The 15,713-nt window shown below is 43.3% G+C and overlaps 2 protein-coding genes across 2 annotated transcripts; one reads left to right on the top strand and one right to left on the bottom strand.

The window, feature by feature from the left end:
• Positions 1-503: 503 nt before the first annotated feature.
• On the top strand, positions 504-5,002 carry EAE97_003289 (uncharacterized protein). The gene is made up of 3 exons (XM_038873801.1): positions 504-694; positions 799-2,448; positions 2,502-5,002. Exons 2-3 carry the CDS (start codon positions 2,394-2,396, stop codon positions 4,409-4,411), a joined length of 1,965 nt encoding a protein of 654 aa, XP_038735664.1. The 5' UTR covers positions 504-694; positions 799-2,393; the 3' UTR covers positions 4,412-5,002.
• Positions 5,003-6,315: 1,313 nt separating this feature from the next.
• Positions 6,316-11,646, bottom strand: EAE97_003288 (uncharacterized protein). The gene is made up of 6 exons (XM_038873800.1): positions 10,658-11,646; positions 10,457-10,601; positions 9,025-10,391; positions 7,539-8,804; positions 7,052-7,480; positions 6,316-6,991 (listed from the first exon to the last, which is right to left on the bottom strand). Exons 1-6 carry the CDS (start codon positions 11,369-11,371, stop codon positions 6,965-6,967), a joined length of 3,948 nt encoding a protein of 1,315 aa, XP_038735663.1. The 5' UTR covers positions 11,372-11,646; the 3' UTR covers positions 6,316-6,964.
• Between the last annotated feature and the right edge of the window lie 4,067 nt (positions 11,647-15,713).

Below are 15,713 nucleotides of genomic sequence, written 5' to 3'. Positions count from 1 at the left end.
GCGAAATCTCAATCATAAATTTAAAATTTGATTTATAGATAGATCTATAGGTGAATGAAAAGGGCTCGAAACTCGTAAATTCAGATTACTAATGTCTGATCTATAAACGTTCATATAACGAATTTGATGTACTACAACAATTATGTTCTATAGATCTATAGTGATGCTGACTTGACAATGTAGCTGATTGAAACACGGCATCATATGCCGCTAACAGCATTTCGTAAAACACAATATCTTTGAAACCTGAGAGTTTCAAACCCAGTTCAGACAAGAACTATAAATTATACCAAGGAAGATTTTCGTCATGATTGTGACCTGTGGTGGCTTGTCTATGATGATTATTCAGAAAAAGTCACTTGAGTTGAAGCTTACGCAGTGCTAGGGCTGTGTAGAGCTCTTTGCATCGTACAGCATAGCATATACGAGGACATCAGAATAAGTATCTCTACCCATCAAGTCCGAATCAAAGTTCTGAGGTGTGTGTTTGTATGACAACGCTGACCGAATCGCTGGCCAAATCACCGACCAAGAATGTGATGTGATGATCATCTCGACCAACACCTGTCAAGAGACCCAACAACCCAAATTCAAGCACGGGAGAAGCGCGCGCATGAGAGCAGCCGCCAACATAGTAATGGCGGCGTCCTTGCAGTAATGCATATATGACATTGCGAGATGAGGCATTTACATGGTTGGTTTCCATTGGCAGCTTCGTTTGATATTATAACTTAGCTTTTTTAACTTTACCGAACATTCCGGCTGGAACTTCTATCTAACCCCACTCAATTCAAACAGCAACATCCTCGTCGTCAAACTCAAAACAGAGCGGCCATACGATCGATACGATTCCTAATTCACAACATCAATACGATCAATACGACGGATACGATACGATTGTGTGTACAAGATTTTGTCCGCACAAATACCACATCTGCAATTAAACTGGGGAACCCTCAATAAGGATTTTCGACAGAACAGGGTTAGTTTATCATTCCAGGTCTCATTTTCCCCTTGAGACTTGGCTTTGACCTAATCGAGCTCAGCTTGCTTTTGTTTGGAATTGCGACTGCGCCTTGTGGATGGAGGATTCGCATAAATATGCTTACTCCGCATATCTCATACTCCTTCCAACCTTCGTATGTACCTAATTGATGAGTGAGCTGGTATGGTATTCTTTATTTCATCCTCTCTGCCTCTTCAAAGGCCAAAGGAGATTTTGCCAACCGAAGCGCCGAGCTCTCTTGATAAACAGAGTTTAGACTATCATATTAAAGCGGACTCGTCGAACTAATCCGAATAGCGGCACTAGAGCGGGAGAAGCCGATTATCCGCACAGTAAGGCAAAACAAATAGTGGCTGACTTTACTTATTTTCTCTTCGATCTAATTAATAAGTGTGTCTTCCTGTTCGAAGCTCTCACCACTTCGCATTTCGTATCTCGCATTCCATAAGGACCTACTTACCGAGTACACAAAGACAGAAGAGGAGGTCTGTCTTACCTTATTGTACCTTTTCCCCTCCATTCCCCCTGCATACAAGACAACCGAAAAGTAGCCGGAAGAATCATTATCATCATTGCCGTCATCAAGAACTGAATTAGCAACACTCGAGTACCTCCAGCATCCAACACACTGTCCTCCGTATACAATTTGAAATTCACCGCAGTTTCTTACATCTTCTTTCCCCACATAATCAGCACTTTCTTAGTTCTATTCTCATACAAGGCTGTGAAAGGTACATACATTAGTGGACCGGTACAGCTGTACATTTACCACGTCTAATACATACATGCGTCTAATGTAATCAATACCAGCGAGAATTTTGCTACATGGTCTCGCAAGGTTAAGGCTGAGGTCTCACCAGAGCGAATTTAGCTAAATAATACAAGAGCTAATGATTTCTTTTATATTACCGGTACCCTAACTACCACGCTCCTTGACTAGCAACTACCTTGTACCTATCTCGTCTCAAAGGATTTCTTCACACAATTTACTTTTTGTTCTCAAACTCTCTGAACGAATCAAACCGAAAGCTACCAATTAGTCGGAAATTTGCGTACATTAGCCGTCTTTGACTCCCTGTAGATCTCCTGTACTAACGTTTAGACCGAAAAAAGCGTGGACCTGCGTCATACGAACATATAAACTGGCCGAGCCTCGTTCTTTAGCTTTGCCGTTCCCGTTTGAGCCCTTTGATTCAAAACATCATCTTTTCCAACAAGTACGGGAAAGAGGGAGTGAACGAGAGGCGAGAGAGAGAAAGTTTTACTTTTATTTTATTTTATTTTAACTATATTATATCTTCTCTTGAATTTCTTTCTCATCTTTGCTTTCTCTTAAATTTTCTACCTACCAACCAACTTCCAGGTAACACAAGACAGTCACGTCAATATGAAAGCCTTCGGAACTATAGTAGCTTCGGTTGCATTGTCTTCAGTATGTGATGGTAATTATCACCTCAAGAAACTTTTAGTATCAAGCTTGTTAACTCATTTATAGCTCGTCAATTGGTTTTACCTCGAGATGCGTCTCCCGAAATTATCGCTGCTGAAGTGTTAGCTGCACCGATGTATGCTATCAAGCGTGCATTACCAGATTCACCAACAGGAAGCTACACACCAGGGGCAGTAGATTGTCCTGGTACGAGACCAACAGTCAGAAAAGCCAGTGAATTATCTGCCAATGAAACATCATGGCTAGAATTACGAAGAAATAATACCATTCAACCCATGATAACTTTCCTCAAAAGGATGAACATTTCTGGATTCGATGCAACCGCCTATATAAACAAGGTCTCCGGTAATGCATCTACGTTACCGAATATTGGTATAGCAATTTCTGGGGGAGGCTACCGTGCAATGATGAATGGTGCTGGATTCGTCGCTGCTGCCGATGATCGAACAGCCAATTCAACAAACACGGGACAAATCGGAGGTCTTTTACAAGCTACAACCTACCTTGCAGGTCTTTCTGGTGGTGGATGGTTGGTAGGATCACTCTATACCAACAACTTCAGTACTGTCGAATCTCTACGAGATAGTTCTCGTGTGTGGAACTTCCAAAACTCGATTTTCGAAGGACCTAACGATGATGGTATTCAGATCTTGAGTACTGCTGATTACTACAGTACAATTGAGAAAGAAGTTTCTGGAAAAGCAGATGCTCCTCTCAATTTCAATACTTCGGTCACCGATTATTGGGGACGCGCATTATCGTACCAATTGATTAATGCTACAGACGGTGGACCAGCTTATACCTTTTCATCAATTGCACTCCAGGACAACTTCGCAAATGGCGATATTCCTATGCCTCTTCTCGTCGCTGACGGTCGTTCGCCAAACACCGAGATCATATCACTAAATTCGACAGTCTACGAATTCAATCCGTTTGAGCTTGGTTCATGGGATGCTACGACATATGGGTTCGCACCCCTTCGTTACATTGGATCAAATTTCACCGCTGGTTCCATCCCTGACGGTCAACAATGTGTTCGTGGTTTTGATCAAGTCGGCTACGTGATGGGTACTTCGTCCTCGCTTTTCAACCAATTTTTGATTCAAGCCAATCAAAGTTCGCTTCCATCTTTTGTCACCGACGCGTTCACTACCATTCTCGACAAGATCGGATTCACCAACAATGATATTGCGCAATATCAGCCTAACCCCTTCTACGCATTTAACAATGAAACCAATCGCAATGCCGAAACCACTCAATTGGATTTGGTTGATGGTGGTGAGGATGGTCAAAACATCCCTCTTTATCCTCTCATCCAGCCTATCCGTGAGGTAGATGTAATCTTCGCAATCGACTCATCCGCCGACACCACCTACTTCTGGCCCAACGGAACATCCCTCGTTGCAACCCACGAGCGTTCCCAAAATGAAACCATTGCAAACGGAACCGCATTCCCCTCGATCCCGGGCCAAAACACATTCGTCAACCTCGGACTCAACAAACGCCCCACTTTCTTCGGTTGCGACCCCTCCAATTCCACAGGCCCAACCCCCTTAGTCGTCTACATCCCCAACGCTCCCTACATCTACCAATCCAACGTCTCGACTTTCGACCCCTCCTACAACGCCACCGAACGCAACCTCATCATCGAAAACGGCTACAATGTCGCTACCATGGGTAACTCCACCATCGATCCCGAGTGGCCAACCTGCGTTGCCTGCGCGGTCATCTCCCGCTCGCTGTACAAGACCAAAACTACCGTCCCCGATGCATGCACCGCCTGTTTCAACAGATACTGTTGGAATGGCACGTTGGATACGAGCGATGTGGTCTACGATCCTGCCTACATCGTCGGAAAAGTTTCCGCTTCTTCCGATGCGGCAACCTTGGGAGGAAACAAATTCACAAGTATCATTGTCGCGCTTGCTGCAGCTGCATTTGTTGTCTGGGCATAGTATAATATGATATGAGGAAATATACTATACGTATAAGGAGCAAAAAGTTATCGCGAAAATAAGGACAATGTTTCGGGTTTTGGGATGGGTTTTTTGGATGGTTGTATATATCACGACATTATAATGAGGGATGATGGAGGTCCGATTTTATTTTCGCATTTGCCTTGCATTAAGGGAGGAATGAACGTCGTTGGTTGGTTGGCTGGTTTTTATTTTTGAAATATTAATTACGGGTGAGGAGATGATGAGTGGATTATACTGTTTTGTACTATTTGTACTATTTATACCTAACTTTTTTTTGGATGTAACAAAATCGAATTACAATGTACGTGTATGAGTTTAAGAAGTATATTCTCCTGTGATGGAAATTATAGATCTTGCAAGGTCAACCGGGTGTATGAGTTTTGCTTACGTACTGTATATCTGTGATGAGAGATGAGAGTCGGTTCGGGAATTGATGGGGTTGATATTTTATGAAGTCATACACTCATACACTCATACACTCATATACAAACATACAAACATACAAACATACAAACATACAAACAAAAACAGAATAAAAAACCAAAAAGAACATCCAATCCTAAATGGAACACTCGTACCTATACATATTTATCCACAGTCATATACATCTACATCCCACCCCCATCCCATATCCTACTTCCTCCTTTCTCATTCCCCCTCGATATACATATCTCAGAATACCATATTTCCCCCCTTTCCACTTTCTCCCTTTTGCTATAGGATTTAATTTATTTCATACCTCCTGAGTAGAAGCAAAGTCTCTCTCTTCTCTTTCTTCCCTTCAAATCTCTTTCTCTCCAAGTCTTTCCACTCATATCACTCCTCACACCCCTACTTCCCCACCCAACAATCCGCCAATCTAAAAATCAGAGACACAGGAGCAATCCATTTCATTTCCATCCATTCATACCCAAGGGAATCAAATATTAAAGCCATTCGACATAAATAGGTGGAGAGTAAAGATCACAGAGATTGAACTATTAAACTATCATATTATTATAAAAGAGGAGAAAAGAAAGAGAGAGGAGAAAGGGAGAGGAGAAAAGAGTAGAAGGGGGGTAAAAAGTTAATTAGGTATTGAATAAGGGAGATAGAGAAAGGTAGGGGAAGTGGTAAATGGAATGGAAGAGAAGAGAAGAGAAAAGAAGAGAAAGGGGAGAGATCTGAAATTCCAGAAGCGAGATCAGATAAAATACTCGTAAAACAGAACTAGATAAAGTAAAATCCAAATCCAAATCCAAATCAAACCACAAACCACAATTCAATGTCCCCCAACCACTCACTCCCCCTCTCCCTCACTCCCCCTCCCCATCTCCCCATCTCCCCATCTCCATCTCCATCCCCCCAGCTCCTACTCCCCAGCAATCTTTCCATTCAAACTCAATCTATGATTCATAATCCATAATCCATAACCCCCCCCAACAAATCATTCAATTCCAACTCCAACTCAAATTCCAATCCAACAAAGCTATACACATATAGAAAAACCAATCAACCAACCTCCAGAACACAACATCCATCGATGAATATTGGTATCGTATTGGTTTAGATTCTAGATGTTGATAAAAAGTTCTGATGTTGATGGTTCTCGCTAAACATGAGGTGGGTGGTCATGGTTCTGTTGTAATTCAACAGTCAAAAGTCAATAGTCAATTGGCCAGCAGAGCTTCAGAGCTTCCAACTTCAATTTCAAGCGTACTTACTACATTAGTACACAATGCATACCATACATACCGAATGGCCAAGTAGTAGTTAGATAGGTATGATTAGAAAATGGATATCTTTCAGCACTTTGTTTATTTTCTCGTCCACACAGACATGCACACACAAACAACGAAAAGCACCTCAGTTTTAGCAAGAATCTGACGCAAGCTCCAATAGGGAGAATGAAACTCAAAGCTACTCACCGATAGTCGTCAGAAGTAGAGTTTCAAATCACCAAATTCACAGCATCATCCCCACCATTTCAATGTGCATCATGATTCTCATTTATTCTCATCTCCATACATACATCGAACCTTTTACATCCATTTGACTTCCTCTCTTCAAATAACCCCCTTACCCCTCACACCATACATATCCATCATCATAATCACTAGCATTCAATATCCCCCGCCCTTCCATCAAACCAACCACCAAATTCTCATCAATGCACAAGGCTCCACCACCAAAAAAATAATAGTAATAGTAGCAAACACTGCCAGTTCACACAGGAACGAGTGTTATGAAAGTAAATTGATTTGAGCCCTCTGAGAAATTTCCCGGATGGGTGAAATAAAACAAGGCAATTCCATGCACCAAACAAAGATACTTCGCCCAAATTTATTTGACGAAACGTGGTTTATTCCCTTTCCCCAAAAACGCCCTTCGCCATTCTGAAAATAGGTTTGGATGAGATAATCGAAAAGAACAACAAGTACTCGCAGTTGGTGGTATCTACGAAAAAGAAAATGGAAATAATGGCAGAGCTTTTCTGTGCCCATCAATCCATGCATATATCATCGAACTTCGACCAAGATGAATCTCACACTAGCTGCTATGCGCACGCATTAGAAGCTACAGAACTGCTTAGTACAGGCTCTGTGGAATTTAGAATGTGAATCAGCAAGTGCTTACCCTCGCAAGTGGATCCTCAGCATCTGCCGTTACAAGTGAAGGACTCTCCACACTTCCATGATTTATAGGGCCAGTAGTCGTGTATGCACGAGGCTCGATAGCCGGTCTCATATGGGCTGGTGTGGGACTCGATGCAGGATGCTGTGTACCGCGAGTACCATTTTGCGAGTTGGGGCTCTCTTCATTAGCGGATTGCCTAACCTCCCTACCCTTCTCAAGCAATGCACCTCCAAGAGTTGCACATTTCAGGATCGTCTGAATAAGATGATTTTGTTTCAAAGGCTTAGAAAGATATTCATCCATTTGGGCTTGAATACATTTTTCGCGATCACCCAACATAGCGTGTGCTGTAAGTGCGATAATAGGCGTTCTTTGCGTTCCAAGACTTCGCTCGTACTCTCTAATCTTAGCGGTTGCTTCGAATCCTCCCTGCAATGGTGTTAGTCACTTTCTCCCGTGTTATAATGTGATTGCACATTGCACTTACCATGATTGGCATTTGAACGTCCATGAGAATCACATCGTATCGTTTCTCCTTGATAGCATCTAGTGCTTCTTGACCATTGCCAACGACAGTAACAACGTGATGATACTTTTCTAAAATCTTCACTGCTAAGCGTTGATTGACGATGTTGTCTTCGGCCAAGAGAATATCGAAAGATTTTGTGTTGTCCGCCAATGAGGGTGCAGCTCGGTTCTCCAAGGCAGGAATCATACCGTTGCCAAGATCGATCGTTAAACATGGAGTGGTCATGTAAGAAGTGATACCAAGATCCAAAGCAGACTTCAAGCTGACATGAACGACAGGAGCCAAGAGAACAATTGGAATATACTTAAACTCATCGATTGATCGCAGTTTTCGAGCGGACTCAATCGAGTCTACAACAATCACATCATAAGTTGAAGCAATCTTCTCCTTGGTTCTTCCATTGCCGAGAAGAATGGTATGCTGCTCAGAGTCGACAACGACGGGTACCAAACCAAGTTGTGTAAGCATAGTGATTATTTCTTTGCCATGACCAGTCTGTCCTTTGTCGATAAACAGAACGTTGTGACCTTGATATGGCTTGAGTTGTTTCTGAATGAAGCTGATATCCGAGGTTGCGAGGCGGACGGTACATGTGAAGTAGAATGAACTGCCCTTTCCGTACTGACTCTTGACCCAAACATCTCCACGCATGAGGTTTACAAGTCTCTTCGAAATTGATAGACCTAGACCAGTACCTCCGAACTTTCTCGTCATGGATCCGTCTGCTTGTTGGAAAGTGTCGAAAATCAAATTGAGTTTATCAGCTTGGATGCCGATACCAGTATCAGAAACGCAGAACTCGACTGCATATTCATTTGGCGCACAATGATCTTGCTCGGCTTTTTGAATCGTCAAAGAGACTTCACCGTGCTCTGTGAACTTGATAGCGTTTCCAACCAAGTTGAGAATAATTTGTCGAAGACGGAACGAATCACCAACCACGTGATCTGGAACTGAGCTATCCACGCGGTAAGTGAGATCTAAGAATTTCTCATTTGCCTTGACAGCAAGAGTCTTGAGTGCGTTGAAGACGGTTCCTCTAAGAGTGTATGGAATCTCCTCCATGATCATACGGTTTGCTTCAATCTTTGACAAATCGAGAATATCATCAATGATGGTCAATAAACTATTGGCCAAGTTGTGAACAATGTTGAGCATTTCTCGTTGATATTGAGTAAGATCGGTGTCGAGTGTCAACTGGGTCATACCAATGATACCGTTCATCTATCACCAATGTCAGCGAAAAAGTAAATACATTAGGTTAAGGGAAATGAAAGATTGGTAAAAGGGATCAGTGATGAACAAAAGAGCCTGCCACGTAGAACATTTCAATGTTCAAGCTAGTACAAACGATTGAAAAGGCAATCGAGCGTAATGCCAGAAAAAAAAAAAAAAAAAAAAAAAAAAAAAAAAAAACAGAGCGGGGGAATAGAGTGATACTAACAGGTGTTCGAATCTCGTGAGACATATTGGCCAAGAATTCAGACTTCGTTCTGTTGGCGAATTCGGCAGCCTCCCTAGCCAAGGTGTTTCTCTGAATACTGTCCCTCAAATTGTAGACCATCTGGTTGATCTTTCGTTTCAACTCATCCATCTCTCCAGATGCCTCGACAGTAATCAATTTTGTAAAGTCACCATCGGTCGCGGCGTTAGTAATATCACCAAAGGCGCGCACTTGAGTTGTCAAGTTGTTCGCCATGGTATTGACATCCGTCGTGATCTCTTTCCAACGGCCGCCAATCCCGGCAACGTCAGCTTGACCACCCATCTTACCATCCACACCCACATCTTTAGCGACTCTTTGCACTTCATTGGAGAAGATACTCAATCTGTCTACCATGTTATTTATGGTTTCCTTTAGTATGAGTATTTCACCCGCAGCAGCAACCTCAATCTTCTGACTCATGTCTCCATTGGCAATAGCTTGTGTAACCGTCGAGATACCTCGTACTTGAGTAGTCAAGTTTCTGGCCATGGTGTTCACATTTTCGGTGAGGTCTTTCCACTTTCCTTCGACGTTATCAACTTGCGCTTGCCCACCAAGGGTTCCATCAGTTCCGACCTCCCTGGCGACTTTGCTAACCTCAAAAGCGAATGTGCCAAGTCTGTCCACCATGGTGTTGATGGTATCTTTCAGCGAAGCGATTTCTCCCTGAACTTCTACTTCAATCTTCTTGGTCAAATCTCCTCTAGCGACAGCGGTGGTAACCTTTGCGATCTCTCGTACTTGTGTTGTAAGATTCATGGCCATACCGTTCACATTTTCGGTGAGGTCTCTCCAAGTGCCTTCAACATCATGCACTGTTGCTTGCCCACCCAGTCTACCTTCGGTACCGACCTCCCTAGCAATCTTCGTGACTTCTCGCGCAAATTGTTGTAATTGGTCCACCATGGAATTTATAGTCTCCTTCAACTGCTTGATTTCACCCTTACACTCTGCCTGAACCTTCTGTGTCAAATCTCCCTTTGCGACAGCTGTTGTGACAATGGCTATATCGCGCACTTGTGTAGTGAGGTTATTGGCCATAGCGTTGACGTTCACTATCAATGTATTCCACATGCCCTGGACGCCTTCGATTTCTGCTTGACCCCCAAGAATACCTTCAGTTCCTACATCTCTTGCTACGCGGGTGACCTCGGCGGCGAACGTTCTCAGTTGATCCACCATGGTATTGATAGTTTGTTGCAGTTGGAGTATCTCACCCTGGGCTGGTCTCTCAATCTTTTGTGTGAGATCTCCATGAGCTACGGCAGTAGTGACGGAAGCAATTTCTCGCACTTGGTCGGTGAGATTTTGTGCCATCACGTTGACTGTAAATAATTAGTAAGTCCGCCCAGATAGTTCAAACAAGGCATCCAAAGTGGTGAATACATACCATTGTCAGTCAACTCCTTCCATGTTCCATCGACACCAGAAATCTTGGCTTGTCCGCCGAGAATACCTTCTGTGCCGACCTCTCTAGCGACACGAGAAACCTCACTAGAGAATATCTGAAGCTGATCCATCATAGTATTGATAACCTAAAGAAAGAGTTAGAGAGGGTGGGATGGGGAAAACTCTGACATGTTATGCTCACCCGCTTGAAAGTTGTAATCTCAGGGTCCATCTCCACGGAGTGGATTTGCACCTTCTTACTGAGATCACCTCTAGCGACAGCTGTGACAATCTCTCCTATTTCCCGTAGAGCTTTTTGGAAAGCCTCGTTGGCTTGTTGATGCTTCTTCAGTTCTCTTTCGAGAGCTGCTACGCGTTCGACCTCGAGAACATTGAGTGCTTGTTCCTGTCTTTGCTTCTGCTCAAACAGTTGAGCATGCACACCGGCCAATTCAGATTTTTGGCTATCGAGTTGTTTTGATTGATCGTCGACATGTTCGCGGAGTGCTTCGAGTTCCTCATCACTCAATTTTGTAAATTTGGGGGGTCTTTCACCGCCGGTGGGCGCTTCTCTAGCGGCAAGCAACGAATTTACGAGTTGTTGTCGGGAGGTAGTGCTCTTTGAGGCACGGGATGGAGCACCGGTGAGCACATCTGCGAAAGCAGATGGTGCTCCTAATTCATTCGGTGTATCTGGTAGGGCTTGGTTATTGACTGTGATCGCCTTTGCTTCTAATCTTTGAACTCTTGATACCAAGGCCGTAAGTTCTCGTTCGAGGGCAAGCTTTTCTGATGTTGCTGCACCTGGTAACCTAATCCCTTTGTTGCCGTAGACATTCGTTGGTGGAAGTTCGAGACTCGATAATGCGAGAGTCTGCAGGATCGCAATAGTATGTGCTATTGTAGAATCCCCCATCTTGGTCTCTGTATACGCAGCCAGGCTGCTAAGTCGTAACAAAGAATTTTCCGTCTACCATGAAGACAAAAATGTCAGTTACCCGCTTCGACGGTATCGGATTTTTCAATCGGGAAATGTAATACGAGGTGGTGGTGTCAAGGAGTGGACGAGCTGCAATTTTATTAGGTTGAGATGAATGGGTGGGTGAGTGGGTGGATGAGTGGGTGGGTGAGTGGGTGGGTGAGTGAGTAGTGAGCCAAAGAAGACTTCACGATTGCATGACGCTCTTGAATCGAGAGAAAGGGGGAAGAATTATTGCAATGATTTGAGAGTAAAGTAAGAATTACTTCAACTCTTTTGAAGATGTGTGAAGTGGATGTCTTTTCTCTAGTAGAAAGTCCAACGGCTTGTCTCCCTTGTCAAGTCGACAACTTTTGATCTCCACTACGAAGCGATAATGCCGATTTCCGATTGGAAGGAATTTCCAAACAGGACAGACCCTGATAAAATAGGTGGAAAGGGAATGAATGGGGTGATAAGGTCTCCAAAAAAAAAAAAGAAAAAAAAAAAAAAGGTGATGATAGATAAATTATTATAATACAGCAAAAATTCAAGTTTGAGGAGAGAAGTTAGAAAAGGTTGTGTGAGGATTGAGCTGCGGCGAGGTGTAAAGTGTGAGGTGTGAGGTGTGAGGTGTGAGGTGTGAGGTGTGAGGTGTGAGTGTGACTTGGTTGTATTCCGGACACGAGAGAGTGAGTGTACCAGGGAGGGTGGTTTTTCTTGCAGATGAATACTGATTGCTAAAGAGGGGAGAGAGGGAGGGGGTGGAAGTAGCAGTTGTTGTTCTTGTCGTCTTGGAAGATTTCAATTCTTTCTCTCTCTTTTTTTGTGTTTTTGTATTGGAGTGTGTGTGCGTGAAGAAAGAAAGAGAGTGTTTTCTATACTTACACTGTATGAACAATTGGGTATTGTCGGTTGGGGAGGAAATTGGAGGTAGAGGAAGCTTCTCTCTTCGGTATTGTATTGTATTGTATGGATGGTACTGATACTAGAACTGGTATCGATTTGCGTGTACTCTGTATTGATTTGTTGGTATTGATTGTATTATGGTCTGATATGGGATGGTATAGGATACTTCGTAGTATCGTATAATAATAATAGTATGTTATCCCTGCTACGTTGTATATTATGGCTTTATGGGTTTGCGATCTTTTCCTTTCAGGGTTCCCCCAAATTCCCTTCCTTCACTTATCTACTAGCCCTGGAGGCACTTTGTAACTTCTTTAATCACAGGGGCTCGAGGGGTTCACCAGTTTATCGCTCATATTCCATAGGGACCAAACCTTCCGCTATTTTGATATGCCCAAGGCCCCAAGTGTACGGAATGCTACTATGGATGCTACTATGGATGCTACCACTACCTACCTAGATATAGACATCCTATACATTCTGATTTATCTATTACAAGATTCGCTATCAATGGCAGAACATAATAATAATGAGAAGGAAAATGGGAAAGAGAAAGAGAAATTTAATAGATTCAAATTTAAAACAAAAAAGAATAAACAAAAGAAAATCCATTTCATTCTAACTATAAATATACCTATCAAACAATCATCACAAACGGCTTCCCTTCTCTTCTTAGCTATTTCCTTATTTCGCTCGACTATACATACTATCAAATAATACCTAGGTACAATGTACACACACTCACACACACACACACACACACCGGCTTCTCAACTTCCTCTCCGCTCCAAAGACCTCTCAATATTACAACCTATCAGAGAGGAAACGTCAAATTCAACCTTTTCAAACGAGCAAGGGATAAAAAGAAAGGTAAGAATCCTGAATGGCTTGTGTGTCCCAGGGATACATTTGCCAATCCATACCCAAGTAGGGGAACGAGCGAATCGTATCCCATCTCACATTCTTCCACTCTGACCACGACATATTCACCCCACGACGCTTCTGCTTTATATTGGAGGAAATGATCTTGTCTTCTACCCAATGACCCTTCTTTCCATCTGCTGCTCGCCTCAATATGCAGACGCAGTACTCGGCCATGTCGTTAGCATAGGTACTTAGTTCCTATCTTCGCCCAAGTTAAAGTGGAATATACTTCAATCATCATATCACGCGTCTGTGAATGCATCACGAGTGAGATCGATTTGACACTGACGGCTGAGGCTTTTTAGCCTTTTCATTGTGTACTTCGTATCGCCAAGTTTGGGATAACGGTTCCTTGTGTGTAATGTTCATCAATCATCCCTCCATCCCATCTATTCCATCCTTCCCTTCCTGAGGCTTCCTTGCCAACACGTTGGGTCCCTGGCATGATTCGAACAACGCAGCCAATCTTAGAAACCGGTATAATCTGGGGATAAACCTGGAGAGCGAGAGAAGTTAGAACGTTCGATATATTCCGACTCAAGACCAGAGGCCGCCATCGTCTATCGAAGAGAAAGAGTCATTAATCTTTTGAACCCTTACAAGCCTGGATATGTCAATTTGTCAAATCACAAACTGCGTCACCGGAATCGCAGGAATCACAGAATTGAAACGTTTCAGATTATAGATCATTCAAGTAGATCTCTGCGCCCGATCTTCCTTTTCCGCTTCCATCAGACCAAGATTTACGACCAACAGGGCCTGGTGTAATCAAACTTTGGTGACAGTTTCGAGAAGGGATCGACAACAGTTGCATGCATCAACTTAATTCTTATTGCCTGAAAAAGCGAACCTACCTAAGCATCCACATCCACCCAACTAGCTGATGGGACGTTTTTCGGTTAGCACTTCCCATTTTCTTTTCAATACACCGCTGCTTCAACCACCACCCAACGTGTGCGATGATACGGAAGCACGAGAAAGCACGAGAAGCCCTCGAGCCCCTCCAATTCCTTTTTTCCCATCTCAAAAAGCGGCCTTCGAAATATGAAGCACCAATAGTTCGTCTTTTGCTTAACTTCGGGGATTGTGCAATCTGCATGCGCAAATGGCATGAGTGGGAATTGTCTACGGACGTACCGGTCGTGATTGGCATTGACTGGCATCGTCTGGCATGGTCATCAACTCAACCCCCTTATCAAAATCCATGCGGAGGCTGTGTACTCCGTCGTACTGTACGGATTTTGGTTCACAGGCTCTATAATCCGTTACCGTTACTAATAAGATATCCTGACATTATGACATACCCTACCAAACCTTTTTTCTTTGCTTTGCTTCAACCCATCCATCAATAGCTTCTTCACACACGGCAAAACCGAGGCCAACAAAGCAAAACATGGCATGAAAGAGCCGCTTCATGCTCCATGAGCCTCATTCAAAGAAGCTCCAGTTTTTATTCTTTTTCTTTTTCCTTTTCTTGGCTTTTATGACGCCCTGAGCTGATCTAAATTCAATTTCTTTATAAAATTTTGTCACCAAAACAATTACGGAAATTCTCATACACATCACCAGTCAGTGAGTCAGTCAGTGACAAAGAAAGAAAGTCATTCTTCGCCTTCCCCATTGCCATTCCTTCATCAGATTTCTCCAAAAACCAATCCCATCCCTCAAATCCGAAAAACAACGCACCAAGCCACTCCAAACCCCGAAAAACCCTTTCCCATCACAAAATGCGAGTCAATTCTTTCTTTTGCCCTTCCCAAAATCTCAGGGTCCTTCAAATCCTTGGTACAGTGGACCCTTTCTTTCCCTATTTTAGCACCGAGCTGCCATGCTTGCCACGCTTGCCCGAGCTGCCCAGTCCGAAATACTTACTTAGTACACATAACTATACCCTAACCAGCACGATCCCATTCGCATCCCCATAAATAAGGCTCGGCTACGAGTCGGCCGGCGCTTCGGATCTTTTGCAGCGGTCGAAGGACATTCCACTAGATACATATACGAAAGAATATGTGCATTTTGTAGATCGACCGATAGATAGCACGTCTCCATTTGTTTCTCTCATCAGCTGTGGTGCGGGCTCTCAGACCTGTTTACTAGGTACTTACCGTGTGAATGTCTCGTCGTATATATAATGATTTACATTTGTCAGGACTGAGAAGCCTGAGACGCTTGTTCCTTTTATAAAATAAAACATAGTTTTATATTATGTTACATATATCGAGAAGCTATGTCGTGTTATCTACGAGTCTTGCTATCAAACATATTATATCATACCAAACATACTATCTCCCATCTCCCATCTCCATCTCGCCCTCAGCCTCCATCACACACACACACAATAAAATACACCCATCTTCAACACTCCAGACTCCATCCTCCATTCTCCAGCCCAACGAACACATACATCCCCATACCAGCCCAATACCCTCCCTCCCTCCCTCCCTACATGCATCTCTTTCGACCT

Source organism: Botrytis byssoidea, assembly GCF_014898295.1.
Source record: "Botrytis byssoidea strain MUCL 94 chromosome Unknown BBYS_005, whole genome shotgun sequence".
Lineage (NCBI taxonomy): Eukaryota > Fungi > Ascomycota > Leotiomycetes > Helotiales > Sclerotiniaceae > Botrytis > Botrytis byssoidea.
The sequence above is the reverse complement of the archived record's forward strand: the minus strand, read 5'-3'. Positions and strand labels throughout refer to the sequence as shown.

Coding starts and splice junctions, on each gene's coding strand:
- EAE97_003289 (XM_038873801.1), top strand. CDS start 2,394: ATGAAAGCCTTCGGAACTATAGTAGCTTCGGTTGCATTGTCTTCAGTA. Junction 2,449..2,501: donor ATTGTCTTCAGTATGTGATG/GTAATTATCACC, acceptor ACTCATTTATAG/CTCGTCAATTGGTTTTACCT.
- EAE97_003288 (XM_038873800.1), bottom strand. CDS start 11,371: ATGGGGGATTCTACAATAGCACATACTATTGCGATCCTGCAGACTCTC. Junction 7,481..7,538: donor ACGTTCAAATGCCAATCATG/GTAAGTGCAATG, acceptor ACACCATTGCAG/GGAGGATTCGAAGCAACCGC. Junction 6,992..7,051: donor CTGAGGATCCACTTGCGAGG/GTAAGCACTTGC, acceptor GCAGTTCTGTAG/CTTCTAATGCGTGCGCATAG.